This window comes from Protomyctophum parallelum (genome assembly GCF_964188405.1).
Source record: "Protomyctophum parallelum genome assembly, chromosome: 13".
Classification (NCBI taxonomy): domain Eukaryota; kingdom Metazoa; phylum Chordata; class Actinopteri; order Myctophiformes; family Myctophidae; genus Protomyctophum; species Protomyctophum parallelum.
The window spans coordinates 7,841,218-7,859,679 of record NC_139708.1 but is presented as its reverse complement, the minus strand read 5'-3'; the positions used below and the strand labels follow the sequence as shown (position 1 = coordinate 7,859,679).

Below are 18,462 nucleotides of genomic sequence, written 5' to 3'. Positions count from 1 at the left end.
AAAAAAAATGTATATAAAAATACAATATTTACAAAAATATACAAAAATATTGTATTACACTAGGTCTGTGGGGGACATAAACACATTTGAACATTCTGACTGTTCAAATCTCCAATGTGCATGTGGAGTGTGTCTGCCTGTGTGGCAATGTGCCACTGCCTGTGACTTGAATCGCACAGTGCGCTGGCCTGATAGACTCCAGAATCTCAATCTCACCTGCTGTGCTCAATCTGGCTAATGACAAGCCTCTCAGTTGTTAAAAAAACCCCCTTTTTTTTTTCTGGAGTCTATCAGGCCAGCGCACTGTGCGATTCAAGTCACAGGCAGTGGCACATTGCCACACAGGCTCAGTCGACTATTAGTCGACTAACAGCAAATGTATTCATCTATCAGTCGACTATACAAATCCTTAGTCGGGGACAGCCCTAGTAAGTATACACAAAAAAATGCCAAAATATAAATGCATTTTCATTTCGTTAGCTATTCAGGGCTGGAGCCAGGGTATGGGTGGTCTGTAAATATTTCAATATTCACTCAAATATATCTTATCCACTTAAACTCTAATAATAAGGTCCCTCCTGTTTTTGCTGCACACTAAATATCTTCGCCAGAATATTTCTAACAGCTGCATTAGCTTTTCCACAATATAGCCTTATCTTTGTTCACTGACTGAAAATATCAGCATCCATGATGCACCCACACAGTCTCCAGCAGTTACTGGCTTTTCATTTTGGGTGTCGTCAGAAAAAAATCACAAAGACCCGCACACCGTCTGCACTTGCAACGTGAACACTTTATTAGGCAACGTTTCGGTCAAAGACCTTCTTCAGGCATCAGATGCTCTGAAGAAGGTTTCTGAATACATTGAGCCCTGCCAGTGCCTACGCACCAGTCTCAGAGCCTATCAGGTGTGCATAAGACTTTGTTGCCTATTTTGGGTGCTATGAAAACATAAGTCAAATACTTGTCATGTCGATGTACATAATTGTGTCTCACACATTTGATCTTCCTCTGCCCCCTATTTTGCTTTTAGCTATTTTAAATGGAATGTAGAATTCATTATTATCCTTGGCTATGGATTTGTTTTATGAGAGACTGGAATAAGAACTGATACTATTTTCTTAGCTAGAATATTAATTTTAACAGTTTGTACTTAATCAAGACAAGTATGTTCTCTGTTTTTGACTTCTTCATTCACAGTGAAGGCATGTACAGTACAGTAAGAAAAACACATTCTCCATAACGGCATAAGTCATTGATAGAGAAAAAGTCCTTTTGGATGTGAGGTACAGGACAAAAGCAGAGATGGTACCTCCTTCTCAGAGGCCTTATATCATCTTTGTTGGGTGGAAACCTCAAAAACTGTCCAAAACTGTTACTTTTCTGGATTTAGTTATAGAAGTTCAAAATGTGTCGTTTCGAGCTTGTGGATCTGCTACTTTTGATACTTTTGTGTGACACTGTAGTTGGTATGATCAAGTGTGTGTACACACACACACACACACACACACACACACACACACACACACACACACACACACACACACACAAAGTTACACAATGGAGAGTTTTCTGCCTATACCATTCTGATGGGAACCCATCACTGCCTGGTGATACTGGCCTTTAGTTTACTGATTCTAAACCATAACTTGTGACATATTGCGTTCTCATTCTGTATCTCAGATTGCAGGACAAGTGAGTGATGAACGGTTCTTATTGTTCTTCCATCTGCTGATGGTGGTTTGGAATGGAGTATCTAATTCTTTAAATAGTATTTCTATTTCATTTGGCTCATGTAGTAACTGGTTAGTTGGAGGGTTGCTTATTTTATTTTATGAACTGTTTACACAGGCATCTTCCCAGGAGTCTAGTTGCTTTTGGACCTGAATGTTTCATAATAAATCTAAAAGGACTACCTTATAGGGTCCCACATACCCTTTATTCTCCTCTATATGCCTTTTTATCTAATTATATCTGAGTTTTTTGGCGCCCTGCTCCACATTGTAACAAAGTCCCTTAGCTGTTCTAAAACCACTGTAAACCCATGCCCTCTTGGGGCTCATTTCTTTTATAATATTATTGTTCCCACATCGGCTGGCTATAATGTGTGGTGTATACTTTCACAAGTTGACACACAAAAAAGATTCTAGGCTAATAATCACACAGCCTGGTAGATCTTAAAACCTCAAAATGGGTGCAGGAGGATGGGGACATGGATGGTGCAAGGCTACTATTTCGTTTCATCCATAACTATTCTATGAGTAGAACCATGAGAGGTGAAATGTAACCCTCTGCACCGCCAGGTAAATCTCCATAGGATCAAATGATATCACGATGAATGGTGTTCTTTGTGTAAGCTAACGCTTTATGCTGTGGCTTAACCGCACCTAGCCTCGGAAACCCAGACGTTTTATTTCCTGGAAGAATCAAGAAAGAACCGCACCCTACACCAACTTATTTCCGTGTGGCATGGCACGCACCACGCAGTACATGTGCACGGTATTTGGATACGCTAAAGATGTGCATTTTGACCAGCACTATATGTTATAAATGTTATAAGTTGTGTTATTATGGTGTAGTGTTATAATGCCTCAAGCACATTAAAGGGATACTTGAACCCCAAAATAACTTTTCCCCCTATATAGATTACTCACCGCATGGAGACTTGAATTCATGGATCTGTTTGTTTTTGCTTTCTTAAGCCAATCATTTGAGGAGTTTCTTTGTGTCTCCATATAGACAACAAATGGAGGATCTTTGCGTCTCCATAGGGAACCATGCTGGTCATGAAATTATTGGCTTAGTGAGTAATCGATAGGAATAAAACGTATTTTTGGGGGGTGAACTATCCCTTTTAAAATGCATTACAAATGTCGTTACAAGGCATTACAGACCCGACCGTCTTTACTTACCCAGTCGGAAAGTTGTCAAACATGTGAATATCTTGATGAATGTATAGGAAATATAAACCTATGAACACATTAAATATTATATCGATATACTCATTTACTTTGTAACACTGCCATGGATTGTCACAGAAACGCCAATGTTGGAAAGGTGTGGTCATGCTGAATAAAAGCGATATCACGTGTAAAGCAGTTATAGCCTGGGCGTTACATAACGAAGTGTCCTACTTCCAAACAAAGTAGAGTTCTCAAACTCTGCCCGAACCCGACCCGACCAGACATTTTAGGGCCGGGCCGGGCCTAAAATGTATGCTAATCGCTAGGGCCGGGCCGGGCCTGGGGCTCCATGAAAAAAAAAATATATATATATTGAATTTGTTTAGAATAATAAAAATAATAGTTGCTAAATCTATGCTAATTAGTCGGGCCGGGCCTAGGGCCTGATCATTTAGGGCCCAGTTAGGGCCGGGCCTTAATTTTCGGGCCCGATAAGAACTCTAAAACAAAGTTGTCTTAAAGGTTTACTTTTATGACATTCATTTTCATTTATTTTTCTTTTAGGTTTTATGACCTCAATTACACCCAAAAAACCTGAACTTTGAACATTCAGTGGATTTTCTGTGGTCTGAAGTTTTCTTTGGGTTTTTTTGGGCCTTTTGAGCTACAATGAAAACAGGCAACACAGTGAAACAGTGACATCTGCTGGCAAATCCCATTGACATATATGGGATTTGCAGTAAGTGATGTCACTTACTGCCGGCAAATCAGAGCACCCGTTTGAGCCAGAAAACCCCAGATCACAGAAAGTCTACTGAATGTTAAAAGTTCATGTTTCTTTGGGTGCAATTGAGATTAGAAAACCTAAAAAAAACAAGAACAATTCCAAAACCTTTTTTTTAATGTCACAATCCCTTTAATGATGATGTCTCCGGTCCAAAACAAATGATCGGTGGTGAGAAGAATGTCAACATAGTTGCCTATTCAATGTTGCTGCACGGAAAGGACACTTGAGGAAAAGTGCTGCAGGTCTAAAATGTGAATATACTGTTTTCATCATGACACTTTTCATATTATGGAAACAAATCATGTTGAAATTGAATAGAAATATTTAATTTACATCCACTTTAGTTCTCTTTTTGGTTAAATAATTTCTTAAGAATGGAAAAGGCTTGGTTGGTAGCTCTGTTTGTTTTGAAAAATGTTGACAAATGTTTGACAAGTCTTTACTTCTCTTGGTGGGTTTGCTGGCACAGTAACGGGGGTCCACTGTCAAATACATTAGCAATTTGGGGATCCTTTAAAAACATAAAATTCTAGAATTGGCCATTTCTTCAGATCAGGCTTCATCAACATACTGTAAAACAAAAAGCCTGAAAATGCCAGTAGGATTCTTCAAATGGACTCAGGCAGGTATCTTTCTATTATTATCTGCTGCTTTCTTACAGCAAAAAGAGGTGACCATGAAAACTGATTTCTCATAAACCCACTGCTGCACCCCGGTGATGGAAGCATGAGGAAAACATAAAAATTTATCATAAATACTGTATATTGATATTTTAGCCAAGCTCTCGTCCTTATCGAGACGTTTTTCAATGTTTTGTTTATTTGGGAGATATTTTCTTATGTAACTCGTAGACAATGCCTGGCTGCTCTCTCCACGTGATATATTACTGGATTCAGCACCACAACCACGCCCATCCAACAAGCCTGTGGTGTAAAGTAACATTTACTCAAAATTGGGGTATGTTTTACTTTCTTCAATATTTCTATTTCCAACTCCACTACTCCACTAAGAGGCAAATATTACACTTTTGACTCCACTATTTGACAGCCTTAGTTCTACTATATATTTACTTTGCAGATTTAGATTATTTACAAAACATACATAACCACTTAAACCTTATACATTTCGGCCATTTGAATATAGCCAATCTCACAATGTGTCGTGATGAGACACATTGTGAGATTGTATAGCTCTAATATTTTCAAATGTTGAACTTGTGAAATGAGACATTCTGCACAATGAGTACTTTTAGATGCCAATACCTTTGTACTTTTGCTCAAGTACATCTTTAATACTATAGGATTGTACTTGTAACAGCGTATTTCTACATTGCATCTTTGATACTTAAAAAAAAACATTTTTCTTTCAGGGTACACAACCTTCTGACTGCTATGCTATATATGTCAACTTGAAACCTATCAGTAGGGTTATCCCGATCACGTGATCATAAATCGGGGCCGATAACGTCATTTTCAAATGATCGGAATTGGATCAGGAGCAAAAACACATGATCGATCCATAGTATATATTATATCCATATCATGATATTAGACTGATATTGTCTGTTTTTTTGGATATTGTGACTATTGTGGCATAAGTGTCCTATAAAAATATAAATATCAGATCGGGAAAAATCGGTATCGGCAGATACTCAAAATCAAATGATCGGAATTGGATCGGGAGCAAAAGAACGTGATCGGGACATCCCTACCTATCAGAGCCTGTTTTATTAATTTAATGATTTTATAGATGTAAACTCCCCAATGTTAACCATTCTTACAGATATATATTTTTAAATAAAATAAATAATTCGTTTCTTAGACACAGTTTCAAACACAGATTTGCCTTTGTGAATGTTTCCTTTTTCACTGTTTTAATAACTGCAGTTGCATCATTCATTGCCACGTTAATTGTCTCAGCCTATTCAAATGGTGCTTTGAACTGCTTCCTTCAGTTTCGAATTGTTGTAAGCCTAAGTGTTCTAGCAACTTCACACGATTCCAGGCCCACAAAACTAAACTGGAGTCACTAGAAAGCTTTTTATCAATGTCCTGCTTCAGATCTTTGAGTTCATTTCTTCAATTTGACTACTTTACGCTCGGCTCAACCCTGACTGAAATTGCACATTTCCTAACAGATTCTGTGGAGCAGTGAGCACATGGTTTCTGTTAAGTCATCCTTTGAGCAATGAGCATCATCATGATTTTTTTCCTTCTTGTCCATCATACTGTTTTGTGTGCCAATAAGTGAATTAAGGGGTTAGTTTGAACTTGGCTGCTCAAAATTAAGCAGCCACCTGCTCACCTTACCACCTCTCACAGGTTTCCAATCACAGCAAAACGGTTGACTTTCAAACCTCGCTCACTGTGGTCATTAGGTAAATTACAAACTGCTGATACCCACGTCCTAGGTGGTATAAAATTAAACACTTATAATATTAAATTTCCCACATCTGCTGACTAGTGACTATGCTACGTGGCAAAGCCTTTCCCAAGTTGAAACGACAAATGCTAGGCAGGTAGGTAGCCTATTATAACCTCAGAATGGCTGCTAGGGTTGATGGGGACATGGAAGGAGCAGGCTACTATTTCATTGCATCCATTACAACTGTTCCGAGTAGAATAGTGGGTGCTATGAGACTTGAAATGTAACCTCCCACCGCCAGCTAAATCTCCATAGGATCAAATGATATCACGATGAATGGTGTTCTTTGTGGTGCTTTTATACTGTGGCTTAACCGCACCCTGCACCGACTTATTTCCGTGAGCACGACCATGGCAATAGCCGGATGTTCAAGATATGTTTATTTTTATTTATTAGGGGTCCAAGCAGCAACGATCCAGGAACTGTATCTGTCTGTTCTCATTGTTATTTTTATCCACAAAACGTGTTTGTGCAGCAAAATAGGGACGTGCTGACCATTGGGAAATCCGGGGAAGTCCAGGCTTAATTTATTTTTATATAGGCCTATATAATTAGGCTGCACCAAACTGAATTAGAGGCTAAATCGCTGTCACCTTTCATTGGTTTGTATTTGGGTCTGTGATGCCGGAGGGCAATTTATTTCCAGCATGCTGCCGAAGGGTCTCTCCAACTACATTTACCAGGCTGAATTACAGGCCCGGCACAGTGGCGCGTAAAAACGTAAAAAAATTAGCGTTTGCAAATTCCGACCAATATACTCTCAGAAAACATATCCAACCGTACAATGACTCATTGACCTCAAGGTGGCACTTTTTAAATCAAGTTTACATTCTTGCAATTATTTAATAGGCTACTGTAGCTTGGACAGGAGACAATTCCTTTAGCATTTCTCTCAGGTATATCCGAATCTTTGCTCCACTGGTCTTCAAACTTTATGACTTTTTAAGCATTTTCAAATTCTTTATCTATTTTCAACATCTTGTCAGAAACTGCAGAGACAGTCATTCCAAAACTTAGTCAGGACAGTCTGAACAGTCTTCACTGGTCTCAGGCTGTTGAATATTTTGAAATGCCATTCCATTTGAATGTTTCAAATATACCTACAATCCAATATATATTTTTTTTAATCAAAATAGCATGTGTCATGTGAGCAAGTGTATGACTCGTCATATGTGTAGACTCTTATTTTGCGTATCTTAAGTACCAGCTCTTATTACTTAACTTAAGACCTGGAGGCGTGGTCAATGCTCTTTGGCCACTCAGAATAGCCAAATGGCATTGATCACGCCTCCAGGTCTTAAGTTAAGTAATAAGACCTGGTACTTAAGACACGCAAAATACAGCCCTTAGTCTACACATATGACGAGTCCCGCTCCTTAGATTCACCGGAACAGCCTGAATTTGGCTTGAGACGTGGTGGAACCCATTTGTTTGTGACTCCGTTTGACAGTTTGGAAACCTTCAGTCATACCAAACCAGAGTGAAACCTTCAGTCATACCAAACCAGTGTGAAACCTTCAGTCATACCAAACCAGAGTGAAACCTTCAGTCATACCAAACCAGAGTGAAACCTTCAGTCATACCAAACCAGAGTGAAACCTTCAGTCATACCAAACCAACCAGAGTGAAACCTTCAGTCATACCAAACCAACCAGAGTGAAACCTTCAGTCATACCAAACCAGAGTGAAACCTTCAGTCATACCAAACCAGAGTGAAACCTTCAGTCATACCAAACCAGAGTGAAACCTTCAGTCATACCAAACCAACCAGAGTGAAACCTTCAGTCATACCAAACCAGAGTGAAACCTTCAGTCATACCAAACCAGAGTGAAACCTTCAGTCATACCAAACCAGAGTGAAACCTTCAGTCATACCAAACCAGAGTGCCCAAAATCAATTTCTTTGGAAGGCAGAGGGAGGAAGTTCACACAAGACAATGTGATAGATGTTTCTTTTTTAATTTTTATTTATAATAATGCCTTTTACAACATAAGACACAGTTTAAAATACAGACAAACAGGACATTTGAATTCATTCCTTAAAATGTAATGTTATTTAAATGTAATTTAAGTACGTTCGTTTAAACCTTAAACAATTGTGCCCCACACACAATTTTATGGAATAATCACATTTGCGCCATGAGCAAATGTCATGGCTTTATTAACAAAATATGTTTTATACACAATTCCCCAAACTCTTCAAGTATATCTTTTGTATTCAATGGTATTTTACAATGGATTTGTACATGGGAACTGTGTATGTGTGTGGGGGGGTGTGTTAAACAAATGCATAATGTATCACTGCATATGGTGAGAGAATGGGATCTTTGAGGCATCAATATGAACACACAATGATCTCTTCGAGGGTTCATGCTGGTATTGTGTGTGTGTGTGTGTGCGTGCGTGCGTTGAGTGGCCTGGAAAGTAGGCTTCTTGTATCATTTGTGTCCTCACTTTAGTACAATTAAATTCAAGTCAGAGTTTTACTACCCCCTTTTGAAGCACACCATTACTACAGAAGTACCCTCACACCATGTCCTTTACTACAGAAGTACCCTCACACCATGTCCTTTACTACAGAAGTACCCTCACACCATGTCCTTTACTACAGAAGTACCCTCACACCATGTCCTTTACTACAGAAGTACCCTCACACCATGTCCTTTACTACAGAAGTACCCTCACACCATGTCCTTTACTACAGAAGTACCCTCACACCATGTCCTTTACTACAGAAGTACCCTCACACCATGTCCTTTACTACAGAAGTACCCTCACACCATGTCCTTTACTACAGAAGTACCCTCACACCATGTCCTTTACTACAGAAGTACCCTCACACCATGTCCTTTACTACAGAAGTACCCTCACACCATGTCCTTTACTACAGAAGTACCCTCACACCATGTCCTTTATATAGTCCTTGCTTTGCAAGTAAACAGTCATCACTAAATTCCCCTAACCCCATTGGCTGGCTTGGATGCCAGTCAGTTAAAATAGGGACAACGGGAAATCAGTTTTTTGTCCCCCTTAAAGTTTTAAAGACAAGTATCCTATCTTCCTAGCCTTTCTTCAAGTGTCAAATCTATTTTTATTTGATTTGATTTGTTGTACTTCTTGGTCAATAAAACAGGATCCATAGCCTGTATGCTCTTCTTTTATCCAGCCGTTCAATTGTTTATAGTGTTTATAATTTATTGCCATAAACTTTGTTTGGCAATGAGTCAATGTGTCACTTGCTTGTCACACAGAAAGCACTGGGGATAAGTTACTTCTCGGCCAACGTTGCAAAAAGTCACGTCGGGCAACAATTCAAAAAGTCTTGCTTTTACCGTGGCAAGCAACATGTTGCCCATGTCGTCGCCACACGCCAATAAGTGATGATGAAATAATCGGGCCTCAAGGAAATTCTACAGTGGCAGTTTGATGATGATGATGATGATGATGATGATGATGCAATATTCAGGTGCCAGTGAGGAGGGAAGAGAATTGCCTCGAAGCAGCATCTTGTTTCTTCCCCTGCACAGACTTTGACACTATTTGATGACCTCATCGGCACGCAATAGACAGGAAGGGATGATGACAATGATGATCAGAGGCCAATGTGGTTGGAAGGTAGGAAAGAAGGCAGGATTCTTTCCAGGTGGGACATTGCTGTCACAGTTGATGTTATATAGCGCCCCCGGCCACGCAGCGATGGGGCATCAGAAGATGCGGAAGGAGAGCAGGTTCTCGGAGTGCATGTTGTTGAGCGTGCGCAGGTCCGGCAGCTTCAGGAGGAGCTTGGTGAAACGGGCGGAGTCACCGTGAAGGTGGTTGTTGTCGATGCCGGGCGAGGAGGTCTTGTTGACCAGCGAGCGCAGAGCTCTGATCAGGTTCTCCTGGAGGTGTTCCACCGAGGCCACGTTCTCTATACCAGACCGGTCTGAGAGAGAGAGAGAGAGAGGTTAAAAACCTGGTACATGCCGAAATAATGGAGGCATGTTATCCTGTCCATCCCTCTTTGGTTGCAAGTAACTCTTTGGATGAATAGAATAATCTAGAAGCACGTTTATTCTTGTTATATAACAACCAATCGATCGACCACTTAAGCCCTATTTTATACTTTGCCACACAACAGTGTTGTGCCACAAAAAATGAAAATAGCACATATACAAGCATACTGTACATGTCGGAATGTGATCAATTTGCTATTTTCACATTTTTTGGGGGGTGTATTGTATTTAAAAACGAAAGTGAAAAATCACCTATGCCTATACACATATACACATGCCTATATTTATTATTGTATTTCTAATCATCAATGAAACGGATCAGCTCAATAAACGTTTGCACCCTCACATCCCTCCGGATCCCTGCATGCCTTGCCTACCTGCAGAAACCAGCACCACGGCGGTGAACAGTCCCAGCTCCTCCGTGCTGAGCTCCAGCAGGGCCAGTTTGTGGCTGAACTCAAACATGGCCCCCAGGAGCTCCCCCATGCCCATGGCACGCAGCTCCTGCAGCCCGTAGGTGGCGCCGGAGATGAAGGTCACCGTCTGCTCCTGGATGTTGAACAGCGAGGAGAAACGCACCATCAGCACCTGCAGGGGGACGAGGGTGGATGAGAGAGGGTTTAGTGGTGGTTGATCTCTGGAAACAATAATGTATTACTTTATTCAGTTAAAAGCATTATTATTATTTTTGCATTCTAGAGTGCTTGTATGTGTGTGTGGTGTTGTATGTCTTTCAAGAGTATGTTGGTGACTGGGCGTAAATCTTCACTTGAGTCTAAATAATATATGATAAAAATGAATATATGGGCCTCTGTGTGAGTGTTTATTACCATAATGTTCAGTAACGTGTTCCTGTGTCCTGCGCCCCATGTCACCTTTACTCTTTCTAATGGTCTTTCTATAGAGCGTCGAAGTCTGCCATAATTTACGCTTCCTACTTGGGTCACGAAGATTCTAAGATGACCCAATGTTATTTTCCACAGAGAAAAATGTCTGTGACCCAGGGGATGAGCGAGTGACGTCAGGGGATGTGACCCAGGGGATGAGCGAGTGACGTCAGGACTTCGGTACTCTATTTTCTCAGGCTGTGGTTCTATTCCTGGAGGTGTGCTGTGTGTACGTACCTCGAAGGTGCCGGCCTTCAGCAGGGTGACCTGGTCGTTCTGAGACAGAGCGCTGAACCCTGGGATGTGCTTGGCAAACTCCACCACCTCCCTGACGGCCGGGGTGAAGGACAGGGAGAAGTCCTCCCAGATGTCCTGGGCGGACTTGGAAGGGTCCGCCTGGGGGTACATGTTCATAGGACATGCCTGGACACACACAGAGAGAGAGAGAGAAGAAGAAGAAGGTGGTTTAGGATCGATGCTCACTGCTCAGAACATTGGTATATTTGGACTACGACAAATGACAAATGTTTGAGGACCACTGGGCTAGAATATGCCATAATGTCAGTGTGCTTGCATGTTCTCACCAGCACTATGCCCGAATGGTTCTTCATGGGGCAGTTCTGCCCCTGGAAGGCGTGGCTGCCCGGGCCCTCTCCTCCAGTCAGGTTGATGTTATGCAGGCTCCGCCTCCCGTTGTTGTGGTAGTTGTGTGGATTGTTGCGTCCGTTGTCGTTGCGCCCCCCGGACACCAGGCTGTTGTTGTTGTGGCGGAAGATGGTGTTGTCCAGGCCGTTGGCATGGTAACTGCCGGGGCAGCGGTTGGGCCCCCAGCTGTCCAGCTCGCCGTTGTGCTGCTGCGGCGCTGGGGGCGTGGCCAGCTTGTCATGGGCATACAGGAAGGTCTCGCGGTGCGCACGGGCGATGGCGGTGATGGTGGAGTCCACCCCCGGGCTGGGGGGGCAGAAGGGGGTCGGAGCAGGCGGGGAGTGGGCTTGGGGAGGGCTCTGGGTGGCCAGGGCAGCGAACGGGAGAGGAGGAGGAGGAGGGGAGGAGGAGGAGGAGGACACCGGGGCCGGTGGGGAGGGGCAGGACGGTGCCAGGGGCAGCGCAGCAGTGTGCTGTGGCTGCTGGGGGGCCAGGGTGACGCCGGGGCACGGGGAGGCGTGGAGAGGCGGGGAGGACGAGGAGAGGCTGGCGAGCTGGAAGTCGCTCTGCAGCTGGTTGTTCACCATGTTGTTCATCATGGCACTCTGCATCTCCGCCAGCATCCTCTGCTTCTCGCGCTTCGGAATGCGACCGAAGCGCACGGCTGGAGGAGAGAGAGAAACGGCAATATTTAAGAAATGCTGTCCTCCATCCAGTACAACAACTCCTATATGTGTGATATCAATTCTAGATGACGTGACTTGTATGGGTGTCAGAGAGACAGGCAACTATCAAGTGATTGATAGTTGGGTACCAAATGGACCTTTATGTGTCTGTAACACTAAGAGTTATGCAGATAATGCATATACCATTACTTTCAATTAAAAGCTTTGAATGCCACTGCTGTGTACAGTGTGTGTATTCACCATCTCTGCTCATGCCGACTGACAGGCACTTCTTGAAGCGACACTGCTGACAGCGGTTCCTATTGATCCTCATGATGATGCAGGTCTCATTCTTCAGACACTTCTTATACTGGATGTTCTGCTGGATGCTACGGCGGAAAAAGCCCTGGTGGTGGAGACCAAAGAGGCACGTTACTGACTGGTTCTAGTGTTTTTGTTCTTGCTTAAATGTAAGTCGCTCTGGATTAAGAGCGTCTGCTAAATGCCTGAATTGTAAATTGTCTAAATTGTCGACCGCACTGCGTAAAAGGTCAGCGACTGACTTCCTGACTGACTTATTTCAGACTGCACTGAGTGACTGATGAATGACCAACTGACTGACTGACTGACTGACTAATGAATGACTGACTTATTTCAGACTGCACTGAGTGACTGATGAATGACCAACTGACTGACTGACTGACTAGGCGAAGCATCAGCTCGTGGACTGACTGCCGGATCATTTAAATTAAATCAGTGTGTGTGTGTGTGTGATTCTTCAGTAGCATCTCACCTTGCAGCCCTCGCAGGCATGGACTCCATAGTGGAACCCCGAGGCCACGTCACCGCACACCTTACACAGCAACACCATGCCATTCAGCTCTGTAAGACAATGTCAGTGGTGGTGAGAAAAGTCGCTTGTACAACACAATTTGACAAAAGCAAAATGGTTTGATGGAGTGATTCTGAACACTTACTGGTGAGACTGGCCACAGACTTGCTGGGAGAGGCCCTGAGTGAGGCCCCATCGTCTCGGCCCCCCCGCGGGGAGCCACTGGATGAAGATGAGGAAGAGGAGGACAAGCCCTCCTCCCCCGCGGAGCCTGAGCCCGATCCTCCGCCGCAGAAGAGGAAGGAGGGCGGCGAGGAAGAGGCCGAGGTGAAAAAGGCCTGAGAGTCAGAGGTGTCGCTGTACATGGAGACGGGACTGGTGCGACTGGGCGAGCCGGCGCTCGAACCCACGTAGGAGATCACACCGCCTGGAGGTGAGAGGAAAATGGGAGGGGTGAGATTATTATTATTTTTGTTTTATTTATTTTCTTTGTGTTCTTTCATTCATCGTGATGACGATGACTCAAAACAACTCTACTTTCTCGGAATTTTGCAAAGGGAGGGGATGGGAGTGAAGAGGAGAGGGAAAATAATGTATGTCTGAAGCAAAAAAAAAGTCTCTCTTTCTCATTCCTTGATCCTTCCCCATGTCTTTACATTCCATGCAAGCAGTTCCCTGACCTTATTACAGTCTACAGACTGCTTATATCGAAATCATTGCAAAGAATACAACAGGATATCTCTGTATATGTTAATGGATAATAGTTATTATTCCGCCCACCTGGCAAGAGAGAGAGACACCAGAGCCACAGCGTTATATGGTTAAAGGGTCCAGAGCTTTATTTCCACTTCTCTGTCACTCAGTTTGAACTTCTGGGAATGAGAATTTGTTGCTAGGAAATGTTGGCCCAAGAACTGCCACTACTGAATGCTTTTGTTTTTCTTTCTTTTTTACTGTCTGGAAATGTTTCTTCTACTGTCGTAAGGTCACTTCAATGACATAATTATGCAGATTATATAATAAATTGTTACCAGGTTTTATACGAATAACGAACAAATACATCATATAAAAAATTATCCAATAAATTGGTTAATACAAATTTCAGATTAAATCACTAAGGCAGCATCAGCATTATTTTTGCTTTTAATATTTCTATCACTAACCACAGTTATGTAACTAATCAATATACAGATGGCTAATCTGACATGTGTGGCCCTGCCCTACAGCATAACTAATCAATATGATTACTGTACTGAAGATGGATGACCCAACTTCACCTCTTCCACCCCTTAACGCCCAGATTCCTTACCCCACCATTCCACATGTGCAACAGCAGCCTGTTTTATAGACAGTCCTGCTTTAGCCATGGAGACCAGCTCCACTGACTAAACTGGAAAATGTTGATTTACTGTCAAGATTGTATGACACATGATGTGAGGGATATAGGCTATATAGGCTATAGGATATAGGATATAGGCTCCAGCACCAAAGCATTTTGGACTCAACGGGTGACCCAGAACTGACAGGGATGTGGTTCCAGGGAGCAGCTGCTTGGAGAAAACCTTTCCAGTGCATGAAACTGTTAGATTTAGCACTAAAATGCGCTAAATGATGAAGATGGCAATACATTTGAGACTCAATTAATTTGTTGCAAATTCTACCGTGGTGCCATGTTCCATTGTATCACAAAATTAAAACGATAATATCCATTAATGTATTCATGATAATATCATGAATACATTAATGGATATTACTGATTATATTATAATCAGTATATCAGAAATGCACAGAATTGCTAAACCGCAAATGGATGAAGAAAGAGTGCCACCCCTCAGTGACACATATCTTGTCTTTATATAGCTGATATTTATTTCCATGATTTAGGTGCTGCTGACCAGAATATAAGGGCTGTCGGTGTGGAAGCCAGCCAGTGTCCATTATTCCGTCTGTGCTGCACAGACAGGTGGTAGAGACATGCTGATTTGATTTTAAGGACACGGTGCCCATGCACGTGCCAGGCCTGCACGTGGAGTCATGGACCCATCTCCTCTCCTCTCCTCTCCTCTCCCAGGGGGCTAGACTTAGACTTATTTTTGCGAGACTCCACTGTGTCCTGTTTCATAGCGATGTACCCAATAAATACATAGATTCTGTATAGCTAATCATCGAAATATTTCCCATTCAATATTTGCACTGTAGGACACTGAAAACGGCACCATTGCCATAAGACAGGGAGACAATGATAAATAAAATACGCCATGAAGGTCTGAGGAAGGGCTTTGGACCGAAACGTTACCACTTCTAAGTAAAGTAAATATATGTCTGGGAGCATAAATTAGTGTGCAGACTTTTTTTATTCTTTAGACAATGATAAATATGCCTTCCTCTTGCTCATTGTCAAGTCTAGTCTAAAGGCCAATGTATGCTTTATGCTTTCAGGTTTCATCCATCCGTTAATCTCGCTAGTAGCAGGTATAAGCAAGCCAATCGGGTAGCCAACCAACCAGCCAGCCCAAGCCCCCCAGAGTTAACATGATTACATAATAAGTGTTGTAGGGACAAGCACAGAGGGTCACAGGGTCACTGTGTCAGGTGTCACCACAACAGAGCATGTGCTCTGAGGCTCCTCCTCTCAGCCCTTGCACTGCAACACATGCTATCACTGTTGTCCTGTCTGTCCAGCAGACCACCAAGCTGCTTTCTCCTTCCCTCCCTTCCTCTTTTATTTCCTTCAACATCTCTGTTTCCTCTTTCCTTTCTGTCTCATTCTCCTCTCATGTTTCTCATTATTTTTGTGTGCCATTGTTTAGGCCTGAAAGCATATAGCCCTAGTATTTGTTTAATTAATGCTAGATTAAAACAACATTTCTGTTGGTGGATTGCTTTTGTATTATAAATAAATCTTGCTGACCAGTCAAGGCCACCCTCTACAGGCATCCACATACAGTGGGTCACCTGCATGACCTGTCTGTCACCTTGACAAAATGACATTCTTCTTATTGGCCAGGTTTCAATACAACAATAACTCGGATATTGGTTCAGGCTGAAGTGAACTATAGCGGAAATACTGATAAGGAGGAGGAGAGTGCTATTTTATGACAATTTTGTTGTGTTCCGGAAAGGACAGCACAGTAGACTAGTAGGCTATAACACAAACTGGTGTTGCACTGAAATTGTTGACATATCAATTTATTTTAATGGGGGTCAGAGGGGTCAAGTTCAAGAGACTGAACTCCAGTCATGGCTGGCTGGAAGTTAGTCCCTTTTCTTTCTTTCTTTCTTTCACGTAACATTGCTGAGATTTTCTTCAACTTTAACCTGATGCAACGACCTTGAAGTAATATTTGTGCCCATTAATATTCTCTAAAACGTGCTAAATGGGGGTTTTACATGGTAGGCGGCATCAGAGAATTTCCCCGGACTCGGAATTCGATAAGTCAACGTTTTCGGTGCAACGCTTGTTTTATTTGCTGCAGCGACCGCCTCCCTCACGGCGGCTCTTTGTACGAGAGGCTCGCGTCACGTGTTCCAGGCCACGTGCGTCCTCCCAACAGCAGGACAGGCAACGAGACTGGCTCCGCTGTACGCCCCGCCCCCGAAGGTTCTCACGTTTCCTCCATTCATCCCCTGCACGCGCAATGTCTCCCTGTGTGGCGCTGTCCTTGGTACCTAGATCTGAGGACGCTGTTGCAATACTACTAGGCAACTGGAATAGTACTGGGGGGGGGTAGGAAGGCTGTACAACAGCAGATGCAGGTCACTGCGAAAAACATCTGTCACAAACTCTTGAATAGAATACATTTAACATTTCTCTATTTGTCTCTGTCTATTGTCAGTCAGCAACGACGTCTCCCGTTCTCAGAAAGCTCTCGCCTCATCACGCAGACTCAAAGGTATAAGCATACCTCTGACAGTTACAAAAGTGCCTGTGGGGATATTGTAGTTACACCTTTTCAAAGTCACATCTAGAGTTGCGAGGCCATTGTCTGCCTTAGATTGGTTTCTTAATGTGTCCCACTTTCTCCCTATGGGCTGCCACGGGACCCCCCACCACCACCACCCTCCACTCCCGGCCTAAACAGTCAAAGAAGCAAATGGCGATGGCAAGCATGGCTTGCGTCGAGGATGGAGGGGGGTGATACGATCGCCTATAAGATCAACTTTACTGATACCATTACCACCTATAGATAAAATAAAATATTGTGATGCTGGCCAGAGAATATAAAAATTAATCATGTAAGGTCTGCATTCTGCAATGAGTATAGATGGATGCACCTATATCTGTCATAATTCAGACATCCATTCAGTGTGTCATGAGAGTGCGCGAGGAGAGAGAAGAAAGGACAGGATCATGTGTGGCAGAGAACAGTGAATATACTCATGGGATTATGTAATGAGCTCAAGCTGTGCTGTGTGTATATGGTCAATGGTCAATGTATGGCTGGACGCCGCGGACAAAACAAAACGCACATGGCTCGGTTTACCGGGCCATGTGAACGTAAACTATAGTGCTGGCGGGGACACGCGCGCTGGCCCGTCCACCACCTGACACAGAAGAAAGGCTGCCATGACCCAGTTTTCCAAACTCGGCCACGGGACTTAACCAAAGTCTTTGGGTAGAACGGAAAACGTTTAAGTCTTGTGCAGTCTGTAACTTCTAATTTCTTCGAATGCTTGCATCTGGTATAGGCTATAGTCCTATATACCATCATCACACAATTAATGTATTAATTAGGGTATAGCAAAGCAGCCCCAGAATTTAGGCTAAACATGGAGTCATGAATTTGGTAATTCCCCAACGTTCCGATTCTGCCTAAATGACGCGTATGTGTGCGTAACGTTAATTATGTTACGCACAAACCTATCCAACAACCATCTGGTCTCATTCAACTCTACCAAAGATTTAAGAGTGATCCGGCTAGCCTATATTGTATGATGATACAACACAATAACACATCATGCAAGGCCTAAGGGGCTTGCCGTAAAATTCGTTACGCGTTAAAGCGCATTTTACGCACAAGACGCTCAGCTGGTATAGAGCTACAGGCTACTGCCGCTACTCCACCAACATTTAACATAAATTCCAAAGGCGCATCAATGCAGGTCACACACTGAAACTGACATGCAATATCTGCGCTTCATATGCCTATGTCATAGAGTAGACTATACGCACAGCACCGGCGAAGCAAAAAGAAAACTGGGTTATATGCGGATGTGCTGTTTGGCATCTAGAGAGCGATGCGCTTTCCCGGCAAGTTGTAGCCTGTTTAACTAAACGAGGTTTTCCATTCAATAATCAACTTCAAAGCCACAGCACGCAGACC

The 18,462-nt window shown here is 42.9% G+C and overlaps 1 protein-coding gene across 1 annotated transcript in view; it reads right to left on the bottom strand.

Annotated features, from left to right (window-relative positions):
* Window positions 1–8,065: 8,065 nt before the first annotated feature.
* nr1d1 (nuclear receptor subfamily 1, group d, member 1) overlaps window positions 8,066–18,462 on the bottom strand; it is a 10,929-nt gene continuing 532 nt past the window's right edge. Inside the window, exons 2-8 of the mRNA XM_083778885.1 lie at window positions 13,284–13,565; window positions 13,100–13,188; window positions 12,568–12,712; window positions 11,581–12,305; window positions 11,234–11,419; window positions 10,487–10,697; window positions 8,066–10,039 (exon numbers count right to left, since the gene is read on the bottom strand). Coding sequence (XP_083635011.1) covers window positions 9,819–10,039; window positions 10,487–10,697; window positions 11,234–11,419; window positions 11,581–12,305; window positions 12,568–12,712; window positions 13,100–13,188; window positions 13,284–13,565 — 1,859 coding nt within the window. The 3' untranslated portion in view covers window positions 8,066–9,818. The remainder of the gene's footprint in view (window positions 10,040–10,486; window positions 10,698–11,233; window positions 11,420–11,580; window positions 12,306–12,567; window positions 12,713–13,099; window positions 13,189–13,283; window positions 13,566–18,462) is intronic.